This window comes from Oncorhynchus mykiss, chromosome 7, assembly GCF_057628025.1.
Source record: "Oncorhynchus mykiss isolate SJ-2025 chromosome 7, ASM5762802v1, whole genome shotgun sequence".
Lineage (NCBI taxonomy): Eukaryota > Metazoa > Chordata > Actinopteri > Salmoniformes > Salmonidae > Oncorhynchus > Oncorhynchus mykiss.
The window spans coordinates 38,832,501-38,850,071 of record NC_143028.1 but is presented as its reverse complement, the minus strand read 5'-3'; the positions used below and the strand labels follow the sequence as shown (position 1 = coordinate 38,850,071).

At 51.1% G+C, this 17,571-nt stretch overlaps 1 protein-coding gene across 4 annotated transcripts in view; it reads right to left on the bottom strand.

Annotated features, from left to right (window-relative positions):
- The window catches only part of LOC110527111 (SLIT-ROBO Rho GTPase-activating protein 2), a 123,502-nt gene that overhangs the window by 4,956 nt on the left and 100,975 nt on the right, over positions 1 to 17,571 (bottom strand). For 2 of the 4 annotated variants that reach the window (XM_036983320.2, XM_036983322.2), the window contains exons 12-20: positions 15,312 to 15,342; positions 14,756 to 14,816; positions 13,970 to 14,047; positions 13,670 to 13,804; positions 13,434 to 13,539; positions 10,134 to 10,358; positions 9,282 to 9,358; positions 414 to 612; positions 39 to 167 (exon numbers count right to left, since the gene is read on the bottom strand). In XM_036983320.2, the coding sequence (XP_036839215.1) occupies positions 39 to 167; positions 414 to 612; positions 9,282 to 9,358; positions 10,134 to 10,358; positions 13,434 to 13,539; positions 13,670 to 13,804; positions 13,970 to 14,047; positions 14,756 to 14,816; positions 15,312 to 15,342 (1,041 nt within the window). The remainder of the gene's footprint in view (positions 1 to 38; positions 168 to 413; positions 613 to 9,281; positions 9,359 to 10,133; positions 10,359 to 13,433; positions 13,540 to 13,669; positions 13,805 to 13,969; positions 14,048 to 14,755; positions 14,817 to 15,311; positions 15,343 to 17,571) is intronic. The other 2 variants (XM_036983321.2, XM_090240909.1) reach the window with 1 other exon arrangement.

The following is a 17,571-nucleotide window of genomic DNA, read 5'->3' as shown; positions in this document are numbered from 1 at the left end:
GAGATGCTGTACTGTGATTGATGCCTGGTGTGTCTTACTTGTTGAGGTTGGCTAGGTAGATGTCTGCTACATGAGCTCCAGTAGGAGAGGCAGCAGTGCCCCTAGTGGACACTCTCTCCTCCTGCAACTCCGCTTCAGTCTTCGGACTGCCTCTGCCCCCGTCCGGCCTGGAACATACACCCATCAGACTACAGCCAAGCCAACTAGAACTCCTTTCTCTCATCTTCTCTATGTTGGTCTGTACTGGTCTATACTGGTTTGTACTGGTCTAAATGGATATAAACTGATCTGGACAGGTCTGTACTGCTCTAAAGTGGTTTGTACTGGTTTATTCTGAGCTGAACAGGTCTGTACTGGTCTGAAACCTTCTGTACTAGTGTAAACTGGTGTCCACTGGTCTTGTGGTTTCTTACATGTCCTGAACCACTATGTACTGGTGAGGCACCAGTCCGTCCACTCCGTTGTGTCGGCCCTCCCACCAGTCATCACTGGCTCGCTGGAAAAGGAGGAGAGACGCGCCCTTCTTAAATGACAACTCCTGGTTGGTCCGTCCGGAGAAGTCGAAGCGAGCAATGGCGTCTATTGGGTCCAATTCTGAAACGACCAACGAGCCTGAGAGTCAGAGAGAGGGTAGGAAGGGGGAGGGAGAAATAAAGAGAGAAAAATGGGGGGTGGACAGGGGGAGAAACAGGGAAGAGTGAGGGGAGAAATGGAAAAGAGAGGGGAGAAACAGGAGAGAAAGGGGAGAAACAGGAGAGAGAGGGGAGAAACAGGAGAGAGAGGGGAGAAACAGAAGAGAGAGGGGAGAAAAAGGAGAGAGAGGGGAGAAACAGGAGAGAGAGGGGAGAAACGGGAGGGGGAGGGGACAAACAGGGAAGAGAGGGGAGGAACAGGGAAGAGAGGGGAGAAACAGGGAAGAGAGGGGAGAAACAGAAAAGAGGGGAGAAACAGGGAAGAGAGGGGAGAAACAGAAGAGAGAGGGGAGAAACAGAAGAGAGAGGGAAGAGAGAGGGGAGAAACAGGGGAGAGAGAGAGGGGAGAAACAGAAGAGAGAGAGGGGAGAAACAGAAGAGAGAGAGGAGAAACAGGGAAGAGAGGGGAGAAACAGGGAAGAGAGGGGAGAAACAGAAGAGAGAGGGGAGAAACAGGGGAGAGAGGGGAGAAACAGAAGAGAGAGGGGAGAAACAGGGGAGAAACGGGGGAGAGAGAGGGGAGAAACGGGGGAGAGAGAGGAGAGATGGGGAAGAGAGAGGGGAGAAACAGGGGAGAGGGGAGAAACAGAAGAGAGAGGGGAGAAACAGGGGAGAAACGGGGGAGAGAGAGGGGAGAAACGGGGGAGAGAGAGGAGAGATGGGGGAGAGAGAGGAGATATGGGGGAGAGAGAGGAGAGATGGGGGAGAGAGAGGAGAGAAACGGGGGAGAGAGAGGAGAGAAACGGGGGAGAGAGAGGAGAGAAACGGGGGAGAGAGAGGGGAGAAACGGGGAAGAGAGAGAGGAGAAACAAGGGAGAGAGAAGGGAGAAACAGAAGAGAGAGGGGAGAAACAGGGAAGAGAGGGGAGAAACAGGGAAGAGAGGGGAGAAACAGGGAAGAGAGGGGAGAAACGGGAGAGAGGGGTGAAACAGGAGAGAGAGGGGAGAAACAGGAGAGAGAGGGGAGAAACAGAAGAGAGAGGGGAGAAAAAGGAGAGAGAGGGGAGAAACAGAAGAGAGAGGGGAGAAACAGGGGAGAAACGGGGGAGAGAGAGGGGAGAAACGGGGGAGAGAGAGGAGAGATGGGGAAGAGAGAGGGGAGAAACAGGGGAGAGGGGAGAAACAGAAGAGAGAGGGGAGAAACAGGGGAGAAACGGGGGAGAGAGAGGGGAGAAACGGGGGAGAGAGAGGAGAGATGGGGGAGAGAGAGGAGATATGGGGGAGAGAGAGGAGAGAAACGGGGGAGAGAGAGGAGAGAAACGGGGGAGAGAGAGGAGAGAAACGGGGGAGAGAGAGGAGAGAAACGGGGGAGAGAGAGGGGAGAAACGGGGAAGAGAGAGAGGAGAAACAAGGGAGAGAGAAGGGAGAAACAGAAGAGAGAGGGGAGAAACAGGGAAGAGAGGGGAGAAACAGGGAAGAGAGGGGAGAAACAGGGAAGAGAGGGGAGAAACAGGGAAGAGAGGGGAGAAACGGGAGAGAGGGGTGAAACAGGAGAGAGAGGGGAGAAACAGGAGAGAGAGGGGAGAAACAGAAGAGAGAGGGGAGAAAAAGGAGAGAGAGGGGAGAAACAGGAGAGAGAGGGGAGAAACGGGAGGGAGAGGGGAGAAACGGGAGGGAGAGGGGAGAAACGGGAGGGGGAGGGGAGAAACAGGGAAGAGAGGGGAGGAACAGGGAAGAGAGGGGAGGAACAGGGAAGAGAGGGGAGAAACGGGGAAGAGAGGGGAGAAACAGAAGAGAGAGGGGAGAAACAGAAGAGAGAGGGGAGAAACAGAAAAGAGAGGGAAGAGAGGGGAGAAACAGAAGAGAGAGAGGGGAGAAACAGAAGAGAGAGAGAGAGGAGAAACAGGGAAGAGAGGGGAGAAACAGAAGTGAGGGGGAGAAACAGGGAAGAGAGGGGAGAAACAGAAGAGAGAGGGGAGAAACAGGGGAGAGAGAGGGGAGAAATGGGGGAGAGAGAGGGGAGAAATGGGGGAGAGAGAGGAGAGAAATGGGGGAGAGAGAGGAGAGAAATGGGGGAGAGAGAGGAGAGAAACGGGGGAGAGAGAGGAGAGAAACGGGGGAGAGAGAGGAGAGAAACGGGGAAGAGAGAGAGGAGAAACAGGGGAGAGAGAAGGGAGAAACAGAAGAGAGAGGGGAGAAACAGGGAAGAGAGGGGAGAAACAGAAGAGAGAGGGGAGAAACAGAAGAGAGAGGGGAGAAACAGAAGAGTGAGGGGAGAAATAGAAGCGAGAGGGGAGAGAGAGGGAGGAAAGAGGGGAGAGAGTGGGGAGAGAGGGAAGAAACAGGGGAGAGAGAGGGGAGAAAGAGGGGAGAGAGTGGGGAGAAATAGGGGAGCGAGAGGGGAGAAACAGGGGAGCGAGAGGGGAGAAACGGGGGAGAGAGAGGGGAGAAACGGGGGAGAGAGATGGGAGAAAGGGGGGAGAGAGTGGGGAGAAACGGGCGAGAGAGAGGGGAGAAACAAGGGGAGCGAGAGGGGAGCGAGAGGAGAGAAACGGGGGAGATAGAGGAGAGAAACGGTGGAGAGAGAGGGGAGAAACGGGGAAGAGAGAGAGGAGAAACAGGGGAGAGAGAAGGGAGAAACAGAAGAGAGAGGGGACAAACAGGGGAGAGAGAGGGGAGAAACAGATGAGAGAGGGGAGAAACAGGGGAGAGAGAAAGGAGAAACCGGGGAGAGAGAGGGGAGAAACAGGGAAGAGAGAGGAGAAACGGGGGGAAAGAGAGGGGAGAAACGGGGAGGAGAGAAACAGAAGAGAGAGGGGAGAAACAGGGAAGAGAGAGGGGGAAAAGGGGAAGAGAGAAGGGAAAAACAGGGGAGAGAGAGGGGAGAAACAGGGGAGGGAAGAAACAGGAGAGAGAGGGGGAAAAGGGGAAGAGAGAAGGGAAAAACAGGGGAGAGAGAGGGGAGAAACAGGGGAGGGAAGAAACAGGAGAGAGAGGGGAGAAACGGGAGGGAGAGGGGAGAAACGGGAGGGAGAGGGGAGAAACGGGAGGGGGAGGGGAGAAACAGGGAAGAGAGGGGAGGAACAGGGAAGAGAGGGGAGGAACAGGGAAGAGAGGGGAGAAACGGGGAAGAGAGGAGAGAAACAGAAAAGAGGAGAGAAACAGGGAAGAGAGGGGAGAAACAGGGAAGAGAGGGGAGAAACAGGGAAGAGAGGGGAGAAACAGAAGAGAGAGGGGAAAAACAGAAGAGAGAGGGGAGAAACAGAAGAGAGAGGGGAGAAACAGAAAAGAGAGGGAAGAGAGAGGGGAGAAACAGAAGAGAGAGAGGGGAGAAACAGAAGAGAGAGAGAGAGAGGAGAAACAGGGAAGAGAGGGGAGAAACAGAAGTGAGGGGGAGAAACAGGGAAGAGAGGGGAGAAACAGAAGAGAGAGGGGAGAAACAGAGGAGAGAGAGGGGAGAAATGGGGGTGAGAGAGGGGAGAAATGGGGGAGAGAGAGGAGAGAAATGGGGGAGAGAGAGGAGAGAAACGGGGGAGAGAGAGGAGAGAAACGGGGGAGAGAGAGGAGAGAAACGGGGGAGAGAGAGGAGAGAAGCGGGGGAGAGAGAGGGGAGAAACGGGGAAGAGAGAGAGGAGAAACAGGGGAGAGAGAAGGGAGAAACAGAAGAGAGAGGGGAGAAACAGGGAAGAGAGGGGAGAAACAGAAGAGAGAGGGGAGAAACAGAAGAGTGAGGGGAGAAATAGAAGAGAGAGGGGAGAGAGAGGGAGGAAAGAGGGGAGAGAGTGGGGAGAGAGTGAAGAAACAGGGGAGAGAGAGGGGAGAAAGAGGGGAGAGAGTGGGGAGAAATAGGGGAGCGAGAGGGGAGCGAGAGGGGAGAAACAGGGGAGAGAGAAAAGAGAGGGGAGAAACGGGGGAGAGAGAGGGGAGAAACGGGGGAGAGATGGGAGAAAGGGGGGAGAGAGTGGGGAGAAACGGGCGAGAGAGAGGGGAGAAACAAGGGGAGCGAGAGGGGAGCGAGAGGAGAGAAACGGTGGAGAGAGAGGGGAGAAACGGGGAAGAGAGAGAGGAGAAACAGGGGAGAGAGAAGGGAGAAACAGAAGAGAGAGGGGACAAACAGGGGAGAGAGAGGGGAGAAACAGATGAGAGAGAGGGGAGAAACAGATGAGAGAGGGGAGAAACAGGGGAGAGAGAAAGGAGAACCAGGGGAGAGAGAGGGGAGAAACAGGGAAGAGAGAGGAGAAAGGGGGGAAAAGAGAGGGGAGAAACGGGGAGGGGAGAAACAGAAGAGAGAGGGGAGAAACAGGGAAGAGAGAGGGGAAAAGGGGAAGAGAGAAGGGAAAAAAAGGGGAGAGAGAGGGGAGAAACAGGGGAGGGGAGAAACAGGGAAGAGAGAGGGTAGATGGGAGAAACGGGGGAGAGAGAGAGGAGAAATGGGGGAGAGAGAGGGGAGAAACAGGGAAAAGAGAAAAGAGAGGGGAGAAACGTGAGAGAGAGAGGGGAGAAACAGGGAAGAGAGGGGAGAAACAGGGAAGAGAGAGGGAAGATGGGAGAAATGGGGGAGAGAGGGGGGAGAAACGGGGGAGAAATAGAAGAGAGAGAGGGGAGAAATAGAAGAGAGAGAGGGGAGAAACGGGGGGAGAGAGGGGAGAAACAGGGGAGAGAGAGGGGAGAAACAGGGAAGAGAGAGGGGAGAGAGGGGAGAAACAGAAGAGAGAGGGGAGAAACAGAGGAGAGAGAAGGGAGAAACAGGGAAGAGAGAGGAGAAACAGGGAAGAAAGAGAGTAGAAACGGGGGAGAGAGAGGGGAGAGGGAGAGGAGAAACGGGAGAGAGAGGGGAGAAAGAGGGGAGAAACAGGGGAGAGAGAGGGGAGAAACAGGGAAAAGAGGGGAGAATCAGCGGAGAGAGAGGGAAGAATCAGGGGAGAGAGAGGGGAGAAACAGGAAAGAGAGAGGGGAGAAACAGGGGAAAGAGAGGGGAGAAACAGGGGAGAGAGGGTAGAGAGAAATGAGAAACAGGGGAGAGAGGGGAGAAACAGGGGAGAGAGGGGAGAGAGAAAGGAGAAACAGGGGAGAGAGGGGAGAAACGGGAGACAGGGGAGAAACAGGGGAGAGAGAAGAAACAGGGGATAGAGGGGAGAAACAGGGGAGAGAGAAAGGAGAAACAGGGGAGAGAGAGGGGAGAAGCAGGGAAGAGAGAGGGGAGAAACAGGGGATGAGGGGCAGGGGGAGAGAGAGGGGAGAGACAGAAGAGAGAGGAGAGAAACAGGGGAGAGAGAGGGGAGAAATAGGGGAGAGAGAAAAGAGAGGGGAGAAACAGGGGAGAGAGAGGGGAGAAACAGGGGAGAGAGAGGGGAGAAACAGAAGAGAGAGGGGAGAAACAGAGGAGAGAGAAGGGAGAAACAGGGGAGAGAGAGGGGAGAAACCGGGGAGAGAGAGGGGAGAAACAGAAGAGAGAGGGGAGAAACAGAGGAGAGAGAAGGGAGAAACAGGGGAGAGAGAGGGGAGAAACAGGGAAGAGAGAGGGGAGAAACAGGGGAGAGAGAGGGGAGAAACAGGGAAGAGAGAGGGGAGAATCAGCGGAGAGAGAGGGAAGAATCAGGGGAGAGAGAGGGGAGAAACAGGAAAGAGAGAGGGGAGAAACAGGGGAAAGAGAGGGGAGAAACAGGGGAGAGAGGGGAGAGAGGGGAGAAACCGGGGAGAAACAGGGGATAGAGGGGAGAAACAGGGGAGAGAGAAAGGAGAAACAGGGGAGAGAGAGGGGAGAAACAGGGAAGAGAGAGGGGAGAAACAGGGGATGAGGGGCAGGGGGAGAGAGAGGGGAGAGACAGAAGAGAGAGGGGAGAAACAGGGGAGAGAGAGGGGAGAAATAGGGGAGAGAGAAAAGAGAGGGGAGAAACAGGGGAGAGAAAGGGGAGAAACAGGGGAGAGAGAGGGGAGAAACAGAAGAGAGAGGGGAGAAACAGAGGAGAGAGAAGGGAGAAACAGGGGAGAGAGAGGGGAGAAACCGGGGAGAGAGAGGGGAGAAACAGAAGAGAGAGGGGAGAAACAGGGGAGAGAGAAGGGAGAAACAGGGGAGAGAGAGGGGAGAAACAGGGAAGAGAGAGGGGAGAAACAGGGAAGAGAGAGGGGAGAAACAGGGGAGAGAGAGGGGAGAAACAGAAGAGAGAGGGGAGAAACAGAGGAGAGAGAAGGGAGAAACAGGGAAGAGAGAGGAGAAACAGGGAAGAGAGAGGGTAGATGGGAGAAACGGGGGAGAGAAGGGGGAGAAACGGGGGAGAGAGAGGAGAAACAGGGAAGAAAGAGAGTAGAAATGGGGGAGAGAGAGGGGAGAAACAGGAAAGAGAGAGGGGAGAAACAGGGGAGAGGGAGAGGAGAAACGGGAGAGAGAGGGGAGAAAGAGGGGAGAAACAGGGGATGAGGGGCAGGGGGAGAGAGAGGGGAGAAATTGGGGAGAGAGAAAAGAGAGGGGAGAGACGGGGGAGAGAGAGGGGAGAAACAGGCGAGAGGGAGGGGAGAAACAGGGGAGAGAGAGGGGAGAAACAGGGAAGAGAGAGGGGAGAAACAGGGGAGAGAGAGGGGAGAAACAGAAGAGAGAGGGGAGAAACAGAGGAGAGAGAAGGGAGAAACAGGGAAGAGAGAGGGGAGAAACAGAAGAGAGAGGGGAGAAACAGAGGAGAGAGAAGGGAGAAACAGGGAAGAGAGAGGAGAAAGAGGGAAGAAAGAGAGGAGAAACAGGGAAGAAAGAGAGTAGAAACGGGGGAGAGAGGGGGGAAACAGGGGAGAGGGAGAGGAGAAACGGGAGAGAGAGAGGGGAGGAACAGGGAAAAGAGGGGAGAATCAGAGGAGAGAGAGGGAAGAATCAGGGGAGAGAGAAGGGAGAAACAGGAAAGAGAGGGGAGAAACAGGGGAAAGAAAGGGGAGAAACAGGGGAGAGAGGGGAGAAACAGGGGAGAGAGGGGAGAGAGAAAGGAGAAACAGGGGAGAGAGGGGAGAGAGAAAGGAGAAACAGGGGAGAGAGGGGAGAAACGGGAGAGGGGAGTAACAGGGGAGAGAGGAGAAACAGGGGAGAGAGGGGAGAAACAGGGAAGAGAGAAAGGAGAAACAGGGGAGAAACAGGGGATAGAGGGGAGAAACAGGGGAGAGAGAAAGGAGAAAGAGGAGAGAGAGGGGAGAAACAGGGAAGAGAGAGGGGAGAAACCGGGGATGAGGGGCAGGGGGAGAGAGAGGGGAGAGACAGAAGAGAGAGGGGAGAAACAGGGGAGAGAGGGGAGAAATAGGGGAGAGAGAAAAGAGAGGGGAGAAACAGGGGAGAGAGAGGGGAGAAACAGGGGAGAGAGAGGGGAGAAACAGGGGAGAGAGAGGGGAGAAACAGGGAAGAGAGAGGGGAGAAACAGGGGAGAGAGAGGGGAGAAACAGAAGAGAGAGGGGAGAAACAGAGGAGAGAGAAGGGAGAAACAGGGGAGAGAGAGGGGAGAAACAGGGAAGAGAGAGGGGAGAAACAGGGGAGAGAGAGGGGAGAAACAGAAGAGAGAGGGGAGAAACAGAGGAGAGAGAAGGGAGAAACAGGGAAGAGAGAGGAGAAACAGGGAAGAAAGAGAGTAGAAACGGGGGAGAGAGAGGGGAGAAACAGGAAAGAGAGAGGGGAGAAACAGGGGAGAGGGAGAAGAGAAACGGGAGAGAGAGGGAAGAAAGAGGGGAGAAACAGGGGAGAGATGGGAGAAACAGGGGAGAGAGAGGGGAGAAACAGGGAAAAGAGGGGAGAATCAGGGGAGAGAGAGGGAAGAATCAGGGGAGAGAGAGGGGAGAAACAGGAAAGAGAGAGGGGAGAAACAGGGGAAAGAGAGGGGAGAAACAGGGGAGAGAGGGGAGAAACAGGGGAGAGAGGGGAGAGAGAAAGGAGAAACAGGGGAGAGAGGGGAGAAACAGGGGAGAGAGAAAGGAGAAACAGGGGAGAGAGGGGAGAAACGGGGGAGAGGGGAGAAACAGGGGAGAGAGGAGAAACAGGGGAGAGAGCGGAGAAACAGGGAAGAGAGAAAGGAGAAACAGGGGAGAAACAGGGGATAGAGGGGAGAAACAGGGGAGAGAGAAAGGAGAAACAGGGGAGAGAGAGGGGAGAAACAGGGAAGAGAGAGGGGAGAAACAGGGGATGAGGGGCAGGGGGAGAGAGGGGAGAGACAGAAGAGAGAGGGGAGAAACAGGGGAGAGAGAGGGGAGAAACAGAAGAGAGAGGGGTAGAGTGAGGGGAGAAACAGCGGAGGAGGGGCAGGGGTAGAGAGCAGGAGGCGTGTTAGTATCAAGCAGGTTAGTGCCACGGCAGCTGGTTATAGACGAAGAGGTTGGGGAGCACACAGTCATAGAGTGATCACACAGCTGTTATAAAGTGCTCATAAGGGAGATAGATATAAGAGGTCAGAGTGTGGCTGTGTGACGTGGCCAGGGGCCAGGGGATGTCAGAAGCAGAATGCTGCTGATAGAAGCAGCTTCAGAGTTAGGGGCAGAGCGAGTGAGTGAGGGAGGACAGCATGGCATCCGTGGGCATCATGTTTGCCACATCAGTGGGCAAGCTTCGGCTCAAAGACGAATTATGGAAAAATGTTTTCAACAGTGTGTTCGTGTGTGTGTGTGTGTGTACATAATGCTGTGTACTCACCATCATCGCTGTTGTGGATGACAGAGATGGTGTCCGGAGCAGGTATGTCCACCAGGGGGGGCTCACAGTGGGGATCACTGAGAGAGAGAGAGATTTGATTTTGAATAGGGGTGGGAAAATTAGCAACTGGTGAAACAGCTGGTCATGCAGCACAACTGAGCAGATAGATATGTACATGTGTTTTCCCTGAGGGTGTGTGTGTCAGTGTATAAACCATGTGACCCCCTACAGCTGATAAACACACGCATTTCAGCTAAAAGAGCTCATGTGTTAATGAATGAGAGGATGAGAGATTAAATGACTTCAATATGACAACATCAGATACTTCCATTCATCTAGTTACAAACAGACACTTCAGGTCTGGCCAGAGATGGAGAGATCTTCCTCACCGGAGAGATCTTCCTCACCGGAGAGATCTTCAATGTTACTGTAGTGTCTCTGGGATGGCCGGCATGCCTCCATACCTGCCACTTCTACTGTTACACTAATGGACTGGTCCAACCTAGGCCAGGATTCCAGAGGTGTGTGTGTGTGTGTGTCTTTTGGGCCTAAGATCAGCACTCTCTGGGTAAGCGGATCCTTCTGGCTCTTAAATCACTACACCCCCCCACCCCAAAAACCCTTCACCATCCCCTAGTCCCGTCTACCCCTCCCTCCCTCCCTCCCCCACACACACACACACACACACACACACACACACACACACACACACACACACACACACACACACACACAGCTCACCTCAGTAGTAAACAGGTCCCTTGTGTCTACCTCACTACTCGTATAGGGGCCCCTGCACCTCTCTGCCTCACACACACACACACTGTCCCCTACTCCTGCGCCCCCACTCACCAGTACTCATCAGTGGCCCCTGGGCTGATGTAGACGGGCCCCTGCAGGTCCCGTGGTCCGGGGAAGACCCCGTCGTGGTGGATGATGATGGTCTTGATGAGCTCGTTAACGTGGGCCTGGCAGGACACCTGGTCACAGCTCTCTGGGACTGACATCAGTGTGGGCCCGAAGCAGATGGCCAGGTTATAGGGATCCATCATGTTGTCCTCACTGTACCGGGACAGGCTGGGGAGAGAGGACAGCAGGTTATAGGGATCCATCATGTTGTCCTCACTGTACCGGGACAGGCTGGGGAGAGAGGACAGCAGGTTATAGGGATCCATCATGTTGTCCTCACTGTACCGGGACAGGCTGGGGAGAGAGGACAGCAGGTTATAGGGATCCGTCATGTTGTCCTCACTGTACCGGGACAGGCTGGGGAGAGAGGACAGAAGGTTATAGGGATCCATCATGTTGTCCTCACTGTACCGGGACAGGCTGGGGAGAGAGGACAGCAGGTTATAGTGATCCATCATGTTGTCCTCACTGTACCAGGACAGGCTGGGGAGAGAGGACAGCAGTTTATAGGGATCCATCATGTTGTCCTCACTGTACCGGGACAGGCTGGGGAGAGAGGACAGCAGGTTATAGGGATCCATCATTTTGTCCTCACTGTACTGGGACAGGCTGGGGAGAGAGGACAGCAGATTATAGGGATCCATCATGTTGTCCTCACTGTACTGGGACAGGCTGGGGAGAGAGGACAGCAGGTTATAGGGATCCATCATGTTGTCCTCACTGTACCGGGACAGGCTGGGGAGAGAGGACAGCAAGTTATAGTGATCCATCATGTTGTCCTCACTGTACCGGGACAGGCTGGGGAGAGAGGACAGCAGATTATAGGGATCCATCATGTTGTCCTCACTGTACCGGGACAGGCTGGGGAGAGAGGACAGCAGGTTATAGGGATCCATCATGTTGTCCTCACTGTACCGGGACAGGCTGGGGAGAGAGGACAGCAGGTTATAGGGATCCGTCATGTTGTCCTCACTGTACCGGGACAGGCTGGGGAGAGAGGACAGAAGGTTATAGGGATCCATCATGTTGTCCTCACTGTACCGGGACAGGCTGGGGAGAGAGGACAGCAGGTTATAGTGATCTATCATGGTGTCCTCACTGTACCGGGACAGGCTGGGGAGAGAGGACAGCAGATTATAGGGATCCATCATGTTGTCCTCACTGTACCGGGACAGGCTGGGGAGAGAGGACAGCAGGTTATAGGGATCCATCATGTTGTCCTCACTGTACTGGGACAGGCTGGGGAGAGAGGACAGCAGATTATAGGGATCCATCATGTTGTCCTCACTGTACTGGGACAGGCTGGGGAGAGAGGACAGCAGGTTATAGGGATCCATCATGTTGTCCTCACTGTACCGGGACAGGCTGGGGAGAGAGGACAGCAAGTTATAGTGATCCATCATGTTGTCCTCACTGTACCGGGACAGGCTGGGGAGAGAGGACAGCAGATTATAGGGATCCATCATGTTGTCCTCACTGTACCGGGACAGGCTGGGGAGAGAGGACAGCAGGTTATAGGGATCCATCATGTTGTCCACACTGTACCGGGACAGGCTGGGGAGAGAGGACAGCAGATTATAGGGATCCATCATGTTGTCCTCACTGTACTGGGACAGGCTGGGGAGAGAGGACAGGAGGTCACTGTACCGGGACAGGCTGGGGGGAGAGGACAGGAGGTCACTGTACCGGGACAGGCTGGGGAGAGAGGACAGGGTTAAGCACAAACACACACACGAACGCACAGACATGAGCACACACACACACGTACCGCCTTTATCGCATTCCTGTTGAAATCATTACCCATCATCTGTGTCCGTGTCTCTGTGTGTATAGGACTGCAATGTTTAAACCAGAAAGAGTGTGTGTGTGTGTGTGTGTGTGTGGGTGCAGGACTGTAATGTTTTAACCAGGATTAGTGGAAAGCAGGGTTCCATTCCCTCAGGCTACATAATGTGTTATAAAGCCCTCAGGCTGCAGAATGTGTTATAAAGCCCTCAGGCTACATAATGTGTTATAAAGCCCTCAGGCTACAGAATGTGTTATAAAGCTCTCAAGCTACAGAATGTGCTATAAAGCTCTCAGGCTACAGAATGTGCTATAAAGCTCTCAGGCTACAGAATGTGTTATAAAGCTCTCAGGCTACAGAATGTGCTATAAAGCTCTCAGGCTACAGAATGTGTTATAAAGCTCTCAGGCTACAGAATGTGCTATAAAGCTCTCAGGCTACAGAATGTGCTATAAAGCTCCCAGGCTACAGAATGTGCTATAAAGCTCCCAGGCAGTTCATTACCTCTTTAAACTGCCTGGTCTCTTGCTGTTTTTCTATTCCAGAGCCCATAACAACCATGCATTGGATTGGTGCTTTAAAGGGAGTTTCCTACCCAAAAGGTCTGCAAGTCCATTCAATCTTGTGTGGATGAGTGCACTCTCGGGGACAAGGCTAGACAGTCTGACCACACTCTCAGCCCCCCCCCACATGGTATGGTGACAGAGAGCAGATGATAAGCCATGGGGGAGGGGGGAAGGGGGGGGAAGAAAGGGCCAGGAGTGTTGGGGGTCATGTTGAATCACTTGGACAAAATGGGCCAGCTCCAAACAGGTTTTATCATAAGAGGCCTGTCTGGGTGCTCAAGTTACACTCCTCTCCCTCTCTTTTTCTCCTCCCTCCTTCTCTCTCTCTACCTCCACCCCCAGAGTGGAGGGTTTAGTCATCAAAGCTGAGAGGCCCCTTGTGTGTGTGTGTGTGTGTGTGTGTGTGTGTGTGTGTGTGTGTGTGTGTGTGTGTGTGTGTGTGTGTGTGTGTGTGTGTGTGTGTGTGTGTGTGTGTGTGTGTGTGTGTGTGTGGTGGCAGTAGTAAAGGGTGACTCTGGCACATCTGGTGTCCTGCATGACACAGTGGAGAGCAGTTAGGGCGGACAGACGCAGAGCAGCCATTTATACCAGCATGGGAAACACACACACACACACACACACACACACACACACACACACCTCATTCTGGCAATGATAGTGAAACTGGAACAGATTCCGCTGGCTGGGGAAACCACATGGCTAGACGCAGACCGCAGAGAGGGGAGGGAGGGATGAAAGGGAAGGATAGAGGGATGGGAGACTCTGAATAGAACATTCCAGATTAGCCCGAGCACAGCTTTGGTAGTGCAGTGGGGTCACCTGTAGTGTCACTCACGGACCTGTGGTAACGTTCCATTTGTGTTGTAATAGCGTTAGTGCAGCGTTACTCACTAGTTGAGGAAGGCAAACAGGTATCTCATGATGATGAGAGTGTTGCTGGGCAGAGACAGCAGAACCTTCCTGATGTGGACAGCCCTCTCCTGCAGGTTCTCCATAGCTGAAACAGAACACACACACACACAAAGGGTAAACACATACAGACGACACACGCACACACTCACCACTGGACAGTGGTCTTTTTTGTAGGGTAAGATCATGGAAAAGGCGTGGCGCTGGGGGAGACTCACAGACACAGGATATGAGGTCATGGAAGACTTCCTTGGGGAAGAGGGCGTGGTCCAGGCCTCTGAAGTAGAGCTTCAGAACGCCAGCGATGGAGTCCATGTCGTGATCATTCTGATCCCCCGCCAACGGGTCCTCACCTACAGACAGAGGGGGAAGGGAGGAGGGAGGAGAGAGAAAAAGAAAGAGGAGAAAGGAAAGACATTTGGGGGGGGGGGGGGTTAAAGAAGAAGTATTGTAAGATGAGCCGGTCCTTCTGTTTATGCTATCGCTGGAGCTGGGATTTCTGGGTAGTGTAGTCTTGCCTCTCTCAAAGGAGTTCTTGATGTCGTTGACCTCCACCTGAGAGCCAGACACTCTGAAGATGCCCTCATGGTGCAGACCTGCAGGGAGAGAGCGAGAGAGAGAGAGAGACTTTAAATTCTACAACCACCTGAAAGGAAGCGATTCCCAAACGTTCCATAACAAAGACATCACCTACAGAGAGACGAACCTGAAGAAGAGTCCCCTGTGCCATCACAGCAGCAAGAAATGGGCAACCAGTGAAGAACAAACACCATTGTAAATACAACCCATATTTATGTTTATTTATTTTCCCTTTTGTACTATATGCCCATCGTTACAACACTGTATATATACATAATATGACATTGGAAATGTCTCTATTCCTTTGGAACTTTTGTGAGTGTAATGTTTACTGTTAATTGTTTTATATTTTTTATTTCACTTTTGTTTATAATCTATTTCTCCTGCTTTGGCAATGTATGTTTCCCATGCCTATAAAGCCCTTTGAATTGAACTGAGAGTGAGTGAGCGAGCGAGCGAGAGAGAGAGAGATGTTACTGATCGTCTAGACTGCAGACAGCCGACACAGGCTGTTCATTATTCTGTTGTATTTTAATTATTTATATTGCAATGGCATGATACTTAAAGTTATTCTATTATTATTATTATTAAAGCCAACCACAAAACACCTGTCCACACAGGCAGAGCCAAAGCCAGTCATTGGCACAGCCAACAGAGACACAGCCAGTCGTTGACCTATTCAACAGAGACCCAGCCAATGAGAGCACGTAGCAGGGCGTCCTCACCATGGCGACTGATGAAGCGGATACAGCTCTCCACCATCAGAGGGATGACCTGGCCAGCCTCCTGAGGGAGAGGAGGAGGAGGAGGAGAGGGGGATTAGAGGAGGAGAGAATACGCCGCGGAGGTAACCAGGGGAGGGGGTGGGTGACAGTGGAGGATCATGGCAAAAGGCTCCCACTAGGGGAGCTAGCTAGACTCACTGGATGTTATAATAAAACTGGAATCTATCTCTTCTGATATGGTCCTTGGGAAGTCCCTACCCCATTAAAGTGGCAATGTACAATGGCTAAGGTAAGGTCAGGTAAGGGATATCGTTAAGGTTAGGGTATGGGGTTAGGGGTTAGGGTAGGGATGTCCCAAGGATCCAGGATAGCACTGACCATTCTAATAGGGTACAGTTTACCTGCAGAACTGGTTCAGATGGTGTGGTCTGTAGACCTAGCAAGAGAATGGCATGGGGAGGGTGCATCATATGCAGAGCAGTGGACAGTGAGTCCAGGACAAAGGTAAAAACCCCATACACAGAGAGAGCAACTCTGAATGGAGAGAGAAAATTACCTGCTTCCGTAGTGCAGAGTTCCTCCTGTCACTGGAGAGAAAGAGAGAGAGAGAGAGAGAGAGAGAGAGAGAGAAAAAGAGAGAAAAGGTGAGAAAAAGTGAGAAGATGAGAGCGAGGGAGAGAGAGAGAGAACACTGTTCTGTCAGTACGTCTCCAGAGATACTATTTATACACAACTCTGGAAATGATCTATTTACTTGGACAGCGTAGCTAAAATGTGTACATTTGGCTCTATACTGAGAAAGTTCAAGTGGAACAAAGATCATACCACCCCCGACCAAAAATGCTAACCTCTCACCAGGTGCCATTAATACAGGTAACGACAGAGGAGCCTCTTAAAGAAGTTACAGGTCTGTGAGAACCAGAAATCTTGCTTGTTTGTAGGTGACCAAATACTTATTTTCCACCATAATTTGCAAATAAATTCATTACAAATCCTACAATGTGATTTTCTGTGTCTTTCTAGGTAAGTCTCTAAGAGTTTTCCACACCTGGAGAGTGGAACATTTGCCATATATTTTCAAGCATATTTCAATCAAAACTGTGAACTCGGCCATTCACCGACTTCTCGATAAGCAACTCCAGTGTAGATTTGGCCTTGTGTTTTAGGTTATTGTCCTGCTGAAAGGTGAATTCATCTTCCAGTGTCTGGTGAAAAGCAGACTGACCCAGGTTTTTTGCCTGTGCTTAGCTCCATTACGTTTTGTTTTTATCCTGAAAAACTCTGCAGTCCTTAAAAATTACAAGCATACCCATAACATGATGCAGCCACCACTAAGCTTGAAAATATGGAGAGAGGTACTCAGTAATGTGTTGCAATCGATTTGCCCCAAACATAACACTTCAGGATAAAAAGTTGAATTGCTTTGCCACATATTTTTCCGTATTACTTGGGTGTCTTGTTGCAAACAGGATGCCTGTTTTGGAATATTCAAAGGTTGTACAGGCTTCCTTCTTTTCACTCTGTCAATTAGGTTAGTATTGTGGAGTAACTACAGTGTTGTTGATCCATCCTCAGTTTTCTCCTATCACAGCTATTAAAGTCCCATGGGCCTCATGGTGAAATCCCTGAGCAGGTTCCTTCCTCTCCGGCAACTGAGTTAGGAAGGACGCCTGTAACTTTGTAGTGACTGGATGTATTGATACACCATCCAAAGTGTAAGTAATAACTTCCCCATGCTCAAAGGGATATTTAATGTCTGCTTTTTTATTTGTATCCATCTACCAATAGGTGCCCTTCTTTGCAAGTCATTGGCAAACCTCCCTGTTTTTTGTGATTGAATCTGTGATTGAAATTCACTGCTCAACTGAGGGACCTTACAGATAATTGTATGTGTTGGGGATAGAGATGTGATAGTCACTCAAAAATCATGTTAAACACTATTACTGCATGTTATGTTCATGTTATGTGTAGTGTTATGTGCATTGTTATGTGTATTGTTATATGTATTGTTATGTGTATTGTTATGTGTATTGTTATGTGTATTGTTATATGTATTGTTATGTGTATTGTTATAGTATTGTTATGTGTATTGTCATGTGTATTGTTATGTGTATTGTTATGTGTATTGTTATGTGCATTGTTATGCGTATTGTTATATGTATTGTTATGTGTATTGTTATGTGCATTGTTATGTGTATTGTTATGTGTATTGTTATGTGTATTGTTGAGCACATTTTTACTCCTGATCTCCTCAGCTTTTCATTTTTAATTCATTTGTAAAAATAAAGAAAATTAAAAAGAAAGATATACAACAAAAATACTTTGACATTATGGGGTATTGTGTGTAGGCCAGTGACAACAATGATATACATTTAATCCATTTAAAATTCCGGCTGTAACACAACAAAATGTGGAATGAGTCAAGGGGTATGAATACTTTCTGAAGGTAGTGTAATCTGAAACACAACCAAAACAAAACAAACAAGCATCCAACAAGTTTGTAGAGTCACAATCTTAATGTAGTGACTGTGTGCTCGGAATATGGGACCAAATACTAAACTCTTGACTACTTTAATACAATATAAGTACATTTGTCCAAATACTCTTGACACCTTCAAATGGGGGGACTAGACACATGAAGTGCCTTCATTTCAAAATGCTAAAACAGAAAAATACCCTCAACTAAAAGATCACATTCTGCACAGTTGCCTCATTATGAATTATTTTAATCCAAATCCAAAATGCTGCAGTATAAAGCCAAATTAAACGTTTTAGCTTCACTGTGCAAATTCACACACACACACACACACACACAC